Here is a 9,542-nt window from a genome sequence, read left to right as displayed (position 1 = left end):
TGTAGAGCCGGCTGGTCTCCAACTCACAGAGATCCTCCTGCCTCTGCTGTCCAGAGCACAGGGGTCACAGGCATGCCACATTCAGCCCTGATGCCCTAGTCTCTACTTTGAAGAAGTTGATTTCTATCAGGCAGGGTTGTACTCTTCCTCTCCTCTCTCCTGCATGCCTGTCATCTGCCACACCTCCAACCTGCTCTCTTTCTTTCTCCCAGGACAAGAACAAAGCCCTCCCTGCCTCCCTCCCTTCATCTGGCCCCAGGCAGCCTAGCACAGGCATATGGGAGCTGAAGGTGCCGCTTGGAGAATGGACTTCACACCTCCTCCTGATCCATCACCTGTGATCTGACACCTGTGAAGAAGAAGATCGGTACTAGGGATATAAGTAAATATGGGGATGCTGAGGATGTAGCTCAATGGTAGAAAGCATGCTAAGAATGTATGAGAGAGAAGATTTCATCCTCAATGCTGCAAAAAATGCGCCTTATTTTGTTTTGTTTTTCCTTTTCAAATAGGACCTCATTTAGCTGAGGATAATCATAAACTCACTAGCCAAGGATATTCTTAAAATTCTCTTTCTCCCTTTGTGTACCTCCTAAGTGCTTTGATTACAAGTAATGCTATCATGTCAATTTTTATGTGGTGTTGGACTTCAACCCAGTAGGAAAGCACTGTACTAACTGAGCCACAACACCAGACAATTTTTTTCTGTGATTTCACTGAAAAAAAATCTCACTGCATTTTCTAAAATTACTCTTTAATTATTAATAGTCTTGGCACCCTTCCACCTATGGGACAGATTGTTTACTCTGCTACAGGTTGAATAATGGACTGTGCAGCTATCCACCTTGATTCCAGGAGGAAGATAAGTGTGCCTGCTGGAAGAGAGAGGGTAAGCTAGGGAAAGACAGGCACAAATGATGATGAAGCACAAATCTCTGCAGATCTGGAAAAGGTCTGGCTCTGAAATGGAAGCCTGGTGTGGGAATCGCTAAGACTTTTTCCTTCCGTATATGCTAACCCTAAGGGAGGTGCTAATGTCACTCGAGACTCGCTGGCCAATCAGTACCCTGAAGCTGTCTCTTCAGTGAGAGGAAGAGGCGGGTTCTTCCGGGTACCGTGCTGCATGGTCGCTCTGTAGCTGAGCAGGCTTGAATAGTCTGTGTGCTGTGGTCTGAGTGCAGCTGCCGTGTGCTGAGAGGGGATTTCAGGGGAGTTTCAAAAGTCGCAACATGGTGAGTGTGTGTCCGCTGCCCCAACCTGGTGGAGTAGGAGGCTGAACAGCAGGAACTGCATTTCAGTTCCTTCCGGGGGCTGGGTAGGAACCAGCAGCCAGAAGCAGCCAGAGAGAGATCCCTTGCCCTAGCCATGAACGCAGAAGGGCATCTGAATATCTTAACTGTATTGGGATTGGGGTAGAATCTGAGAAAACTTACTACTGGAACAGAAGGTTAAAATGAAAGCTTTATTTTCTGAGCTCAGGGAGGTGGCCCATTCAGGATCTGAACGGTGCCCCAGGGTAAGCTTTATTGTATATTTAAAGGGTTAAATCCACAAGGAGAGGGCCCCTTGAAAAGAGTCGGGGTCATCCAATCAAATTTTCACATTGGGTTAAGCAAGGGAGTTTCTGTTGGAGGCTCTGTTGATCCAGGACACCTGGGCTCAAGGCCTTTAAATGTTTTCCAAGACATTCGATCTGGAATCAAAGGCCTCTAATTTGTGTCCCTTGACTTTAGTTCCGGAGCTCAAGGTGATAAGGGAACAAAGAATTGTGTCCTCTATCTGTTAGTAAGTGAGGGCTTTGTAAGCGATATAGTGTTTACAATTAAGGCACCTTGGTTAAGGTAACAGCAAGTTTAACCAGTTAACTGATAATTAGGAAAATGTTTCAATGTGTTCAGTGGAAAACGTCGCTGCAACCTTGGGACTGTAAAGTTAGATTTATCTTGCCAGTAAAATGGAAGAGCTGCTTGGGGAAGGTTGGGCTCCTGAGGCCACCTCTTACACTATGTGTATGCATGTTTTGTGGAAGTTGTAAATGTACTGAGTAGCACTTCAGTGTAAAGCTGTGATGTTATTGTATAGAACTGTTGATGTAAGGGATTTATCAGTGCTTAGGTGACAGGACGTCACACCAAGTAGAATTTAGCTTAGGGCTGTTTTAAAACACCCCATAGATGAGTAGCATGCCAACCCCACCTGTTAGAGATTAAGATGCTAGGAAACATGTTTGCTCAAGTCAACAAATTTGTCTCCAGCCATAACCAAGGAGACAGCCTTGATTCATAGCAACCTTTGGCTCATTTCCATGTCAAAGAAGAAGCATCTAACAAGCTGCTTAATTTTTTAATTAAGCAGACTCACAGCCATGACTAAAGCCTGGTGGGCCATAAAGATGCACTTCTTGAAAAAGCATAGATCTGTCACATGGGCGAAAACCAATTGAACAGGGAAAACTCTGTTGTGTTAAGGGCTACCTTGATCAAACAAAGCTTTCCCTGAGGTCCTCATGTATGGAGAATGACCTAACTTCTCACAGTCTTCAAATATGTTTGAAAGAGCCAGTACAACCTGTGGCCTAGGCCTTGGGAGATTTCCCCAAAATTCTGCGGTATTTAAAATAAATCAGTGTTCCTTTTTTAAAACCAGGAATAGGGTAAGCTGTGGGGCCAGGGCATTTGAGGAGGGGAGGGCTTGCTTTAAGATTCTGAGAACCCAACTCTTTCCAACACATGGAGATATACTCATCAGTTCCAAAGTCAGTTATTGATTTCTATTAAATTTGTCTCTAAGTGTGTCACTGCTCTAATCTCTCATGTGTTGTTCTTCCCTGATGTTTCCCTGTCATTGGAAATGTCTTTCCATTTTTCTCAAGTGCTGTTGATTATTTTTTTCTATATAGAGCAATGTCTCCTATAGCCCAGGCTTGCCACATGCCATGTTATCAAGAATTGCTTTGAACACCCTATCCTACCTCTGCTGCACAGTGCTGGGGAAACAGTCCTGAAACTCCTTCCACACTGGGCCTTGACCAGTCAGTGAAGAAGAGAAACAGGCCAGTAAATGAGGGTCCTCCAGTCTTTCTGGCTCTTATTCCGCTTACAAATGAAGAAGGGCTTTTGCAAGAATTGAGCTCTGTGCCTTATTCTGCCTCCTGAATTCTGGGATTAAAGATTTATTTATTTGTTTGTTTATTTTTTGTTTGTTTGTCTTAGTTACAAACTTTTTGTTTTATATGTGTTTGTCATCTAAAGAGGTCAAAATAATTCTTGGTGTCCTGTGGAGGTGGATCAGCTGCTGTGAGCTACCCTAAGTGGCTACTATGAATCAAACTTAGCTTTATTTTTGAAATAGCAGCAAGTGTTCTTATCCATTCCTTTAGCCCTCTCCTTTTTTTTTTTTTTTTTTTACTTTTAATTGATATAATTAACTTTGGGGAATTTGACCATGTAGCTCAATGGTAGAAAGCATGTTCAGCATGAATGAATGAATGAAACCAAAGATTTCATTCTCAATGCTGTAAAAAAAAAAAAAAAAAAGCTTGTGTAGTTTTGCTTTTCCTTTTCAGACAGGACATATTGGAGCCAATTATGGTCATAAACACACTAGCCAAGGATGTTGGCTATTCTCCCACGTATACCTCCTAAGTGTTTTGATTACAGGCAATGCCACCATGTCAAGTTTTATGTGGTGTTGGGCTTGAACCCACAGCTTCATGAATGCTAGGCAAGCACTGTACCAACTGAGCATCATCCCTTCCTTTTTTTCATTGCGTTTTCTAAAATCCCTCTTTAATGCTTAGTATGCTTTGCATCCTGCCACCCGTGAGACATCCTGTTCACTCTGCTGCAGGTTGAATAATCGCCTGTGCATCTATCCACCTTGATTCCAGGAGAAAGAGGGACAGTGCCTACTGCATGCTGGAAGACAGAGGGTAGGCTAGGAGAGGAAAGGTACAAATTATACTGAAATACAAATCTCTACATATCTGGAAAATGTCTGGTCCTGAAATGTAAGCCTGGGCTAGAAATCACTGTAACTTTTTCATTCAGTTCACTCTAACACAAAGGGAGGTACTCATGTCACTCAAGACTCACTGGCCAATCAGGATCTTCAGGCCATCCCTATAGTCAGAGGAAGGGGCAGGTTCTTCCGGGTGCCACCCTGCTTGCTCACAGTTTAGCAGAGCAGGCTTGAGTGGTTAATGTGAGTGCAGCTGCTGTGTGCTGTGAGGGGATTTCATCTGGGTTCCAAAGTCACAACATGGTGAGTGTGTGTCCCCAACCTGATGGAGCCAGAGGCTGAACAGCAAGACCTGCTTGTAGAGTCCTTCCTGGGGCTGTGTGGGAACCGTCATCGAGAAGCAGCCACGAGAGAGATCCCTTGTACTAGCCATGAACGCAGTGGAGGCATCTGAATATCTTCACTATATTTGGGTTCACGGTGAAGGTTGAAAAAACTCACATCAGGAACAGAAGGTTAAAATGAAAGCTTTCTTTTCTAAGCTCAGAGAGGCAGCCAGTTCTGGATCTGAACGGTCCTGGAAGGTAAACTTTCTTGTATATTTAAAGGATTACATCCACAAGTTGAGGGGCCCTTGGTGAGTGTTGGGGTCATCCAATTAAATTTTAACATTATGGGTTAAGCAAAGGCATTTCTGTCAGAGGCTGCACTAATCCAGAACACCTGAGCTCTAGACCTTTAACTGTTTTCCAAGGCATTCGGTCTGGAATCCATGGCCTTAATTTATACCCGTAGATATTTGGTCTAGAGCTCAAGTTGATCAGGGAAAAATGAAGGTGGTCATCTGTCCATAGTAAGTGAGCTCTTTGCAGGTGATATAGTTTTATAATTTAGGTGCCTCAGTTAAGGTAACAGCAAGTTTAACGAGTTAACAGATACTTAGGAAAATGTTACAAGGGCCGGGTGGGAGATAGCTCTGTAAGTAAGGTTGGGAATGTGAAGTTAGTTTATCCTTGCTACCAAAATGGGGGAGAAGGCTGGGCTCTGGAGGCTGCCTCCTTACACACCATGGGGCTGCATATTCACAGCATTTGCAGCAGGGACTTCAACATAGAAATGTCCTTGGCAGGACACAAACTTGGAGAGGCCTAGTTTCCTTAGTATCCTCTCAATGTTTTGCTCTTGGCATTTGACATGTAGGTGTAAGATTCATTTGGACTTAATCTTGTGGATGTTGAAAATACATATGTGTTCATAGCACTTCATTAGAAAGCTCTGTTGTAAACAGGTAGCATTTTTGATGTAAAGGATTTACCAGTGTATAGGCGACAGTAAGTCATACACCATGTTGACTTTAGCTAAGGACTGCTTTAAAACATCCCATAGCTTACATTCCCACCAGCAATGGAGGCAGGTTCTCTTTTCTGCACATCTTCTCCTGTGTGTGTTGTCACTTGAGTTTTTTATCTTAGCAGTTCTAATGAGTGTAAGGTGAAATCTCAGGACTGTTTTGATTTGCATTTGTCTGATGACTAAGGATGTTGACTATTTCTTGTGTGTTTCTCTGCCATTCAGTGTTCCTGTATTGAGAATTCTCTGTTTAGCTATGTACACCATTTTTTAATTGGCTTACTTGGTTTGTTGGTGTTTAACTTCTTAGGTTCTTCATATATTCTTAATATTAGCCCTCTGAATTTTTAAATTTGGCAGAGTATATTCTGTTTCTGAGTCTTCAGGATATTGCATTCCAGGTGCATGACATTCTTACTACCTATCTGTTTTGAAGTTTTTTTTTGTTTGTTTTGAAGTTTTTAAATGAATGAATATGAGTATTTTACCTGTATGTATGAATATGCCACCTCTTGTGTGCCTCACAGTAGTTAGAAGTAGTCCTCAGGTTATTCATGAGATGACCTCAGAGCTTCTGAAGTTGTAATAGTGGATAGTTGTGAGCCCCATGTAAATACTGGCAACTGTGTTCAATTAATTTCCAGATCAGCAGGAACTCTTCACTGCTGACGCATTTGATCTGCCTTATGTTGCTTATGTATGATCAACACCTGAATTTCTAATATTTCATTTGTCCATTTATAACTGTTCAAACCTGCATATACTTTTAGTAAGATTTTATTAATATTATCGTTTAAACTGGGACCCTTCAGGTTTTTAGAAGGTCAATAAAGAGCTTAGGTGAATTTATACTTCTCTGAAGGGAAATGAGGAAAATCCCCTGAGTCCTTCGATTCATTTATGTATATTAGAGTGATTATTGCATTTTATTTGGAGCCTTGATATGTACATATGCCTGTCCTAGGACAAATACCATAAACCAGGATGGAATCCAGTTCAGTGAGATACACCTGTTTTTGCCTCAAAGTGCTAGGATTAAATGCATGAGACAACACTCACAGCTTGCGCATCAATTTTTGTAGTTAGTAATTGTTCATACAAGTTCTCTGATGTGTGCTCAGTACTTTTCTTCTGTTGGTTGCTTCTCTCTTTTTCTGTCTGTGAATTGGCATTTCTCTTGCCCGGCCATATCCTATGCAAAAGCTGAAGAAAATACAGAGGTGAACCTTATTAATTTTCATTCTAAAATGACGTAGTGATTTCATTAGTACTTCTGTGTCAGGAAATAACTTGAGGAAGCACGAGACTTTTGTGAATATATTTTCCATGATATATACAGTTACAGTGATGCCACTATCATGGTTTCTGTTGTACACATGTATGGAATATTGTAGGATGCATTGACCTATGATGATGTGCATGTGAACTTCACTCGGGAAGAATGGGCTTTGCTGGATCCTTCCCAGAAGAGTCTCTACAAAGATGTGATGCTAGAGACATACTGGAACCTGTTTTCTATAGGTAAGACTACTAATTTACTTCACTTTCTAAAACTATGGGGCAACTGTTGTTGTTGTTTTTGAGGTAATTCTGTAATTTTAACTGTAATGAAGGAAGAATAACTCAGGCATCATTCTGCAGTTCACAGAGGATAGTAACTTTTTATTTGTGGGATTTCTTATAATAGATCATTACATTTTCTGTTATACATTTTAGGTTACAATTGGGAACACCATAATACTGAAGAACCTCGTCAAAGTTCTGGAGGACTTGAAAGGTAATCTTCATGTGCAAACGGACGCAAATATGTATTTTCACAGTGCCTCTGAAGAAATGTTAATGTGTCCCAGAAGTTTTAAAGAAAAGCAACAGTGTAAAAAACACTACTTTAAGTATATTGATGATTATTAAATTCTCGCAAGTCCAAATACCTGAGTGTCAGGTATATGAATTGTGTTTGCAAGGCATTCCTCTAAGAAAGCAGAAAAGGGAACAATGGATTAACAGATATCAACCATTAGAATCATAGGTACATCAGAGCTATGCTGTAGAACTCCAAATGTATTATCTCATGCCACTCAGACATTGCAAAATGAATACGCATTAAATAAGTGAGAAGTATATGTCCAATAATCTTCTAATAAGCAAATAGTCCACAGTAAAGCTGGTGATACTCATTCATGTACTTGCTAGTAAGAGAGGCATTTTTTAAGAGTGAAGAATATTCTTGTGGAGAAACCTTAATCCTTAAAGCACATGTCCATGAGTAACAGAATGTCAAACTGTGAATGTGGTAATCTTTCACCTAGTATTTTTCTTTTGATAGGTATATCATTTGTCAGAATAATTGCAACCCACATGGGCATAAGGATACTGAATGAAGCAACATATTTCTCTCTTTGAATAAAGTTGAAAAATATGTAGCAGTCCCCACTTTGAGTACAATTTCTGACTGTGATACAAGATTAGTTCCTTTATTATTAATTAATAATTAGTTAATAATGGTTAAATTACTATTAAATAGTAAAAAATCACTGTTCAACCTGTAGGCATGGGGTTCTTGTAGTTCACCAACATCACATGCTTGTAGAGACTTTTCTTAGTGCAAATCTGGCAAAGTGTACTCTTTCCAAGTGAAGTTCACATTTGCAACATCATAGGTCACTACATTCTAAAATATCCAATACATCTATACAATAAAAAATTGGATAATGAGAACACTGTGAATCTATATTTCATTTTAGTTAAATAATTAATTGTTAATAAGTTCATTGTAAATGTGTATCACATTCACAAAATCTGTTCTACCTGGGGGATTACTACTCCGTTAAACTAATATAATTAACTACCTTTTCGACTTCATTGGGAATACATCTATGATCTTACACTGTGGAAAATCCCTGGAAGTACTATGAATGTGGAATTTCTTCTGTTAGTCCTGGTTCACTTTACTAATGTAATATGACTCACTCTATAGAAAAATCTATTAATGCAAATCAGTATCATATAGCACTGAGTTCTTCCAAATAAAGATATGTAAAATCCTCATAGTAAAGTACACTATAATGTGAGCCATGTAATTAATGTTCTCACCATCACAGGTATCTTCAAAGAAACAAAACATTCCACAATGAATGGGAAAACGACGAATGTGAACAAAGTGATAAAACCATAAGATTTGATTTTTCTTTACAATTAGACAAATTATAAAATTAACTCATACAGATAAGAACATTTATCACTTTATTAAATATGGAAGAGCTTACACATGTACCAATTGTTTTTGCAGGCATGAAAGAACACATATTGGAGAGAAACTGGCCCAGGCCAGTATATATAGTCTTCCCTGTAGCTCCAGAAATTCAGAGCCATGGAACCAGCAATTATTTGCTAAGGTATTTACTACTTTGTGTTTTCCAATGTTCTGTTTCCAAGGCAGCATAGGGTCAGATTCCTGTTAGTCATTAATGAATGGAACTCTGCTGAGAGAGACTGTAGTTAGGGCTAGTTGAAATGAATCTTTTTGGTCCTGCATATAAGTGGTTGTGGCTTTATTCTGAGCCAGACTCGTCAGGGGCAAAAGCCACTGTATTCTGAAGTTAGAATAGCTCAGTCTAGGTTTCATCTAAGAACTGCAAACACAGTGTTCATAATTAACTTTTCTGTGATGTTTTCTACATTAGTGTTCTCTCTCCTTTGTATATGTGAGAACTTCCACAATCACAAATCCTTTTAGATTATATATTATTGTCTAGAAGATAGATTTGCTCTCTAAAACTCTGTGTGCTTATGGGGCTAGACTTTCAGTCTTCTGTCCCTATTGGAATTCTTCAAAGTTTAACCTGGAACCTGAACCTAAAAAAGAGATTTAAGGGTGACAACATACATGGAATGTAAAATCTGTTGTAGTCAGTTCCTCTTTAAGCAGTATACAGAGTTGAATGCATTCTATCTTTGAAGAAGTTTTTCTTCATTAAACTCTTAGATGTAGGAAGTGATTTCTCCCTGTGAAAGATGTAAATTCTAGAACGGCTGCAGCTCAAGGCTTCTAGAAAAATGTTTCTGAGTGAAGTTCTTCTACATTGACTCAGATGACCTTGATCCCAGTCTGTTACTCCTCAGGACAATGACCTTGCCATCTTGATTATGGTAAATAAAACTTTCAGTTAAAGGGCAGTACCATCACTGAGTTTGAAAATTACTTATTGGGGTCATATAGTCAACTCTCCATT

At 39.7% G+C, this 9,542-nt stretch overlaps 1 protein-coding gene across 1 annotated transcript in view; it reads left to right on the top strand.

Moving 5' to 3' along the window:
• The first annotated feature begins 823 nt into the window (after positions 1 to 823).
• The window catches only part of LOC132651202 (zinc finger protein 120-like), a 42,071-nt gene continuing 33,352 nt past the window's right edge, over positions 824 to 9,542 (top strand). Inside the window, exons 1-5 of the mRNA XM_060376454.1 lie at positions 824 to 889; positions 1,025 to 1,111; positions 6,705 to 6,831; positions 7,027 to 7,062; positions 9,110 to 9,123. Coding sequence (XP_060232437.1) covers positions 824 to 889; positions 1,025 to 1,111; positions 6,705 to 6,831; positions 7,027 to 7,062; positions 9,110 to 9,123 — 330 coding nt within the window. The remainder of the gene's footprint in view (positions 890 to 1,024; positions 1,112 to 6,704; positions 6,832 to 7,026; positions 7,063 to 9,109; positions 9,124 to 9,542) is intronic.

Source organism: Meriones unguiculatus (genome assembly GCF_030254825.1).
Source record: "Meriones unguiculatus strain TT.TT164.6M chromosome 13 unlocalized genomic scaffold, Bangor_MerUng_6.1 Chr13_unordered_Scaffold_41, whole genome shotgun sequence".
NCBI classification, from domain to species: Eukaryota; Metazoa; Chordata; class Mammalia; order Rodentia; family Muridae; genus Meriones; species Meriones unguiculatus.
The sequence above is the reverse complement of the archived record's forward strand: the minus strand, read 5'-3'. Positions and strand labels throughout refer to the sequence as shown.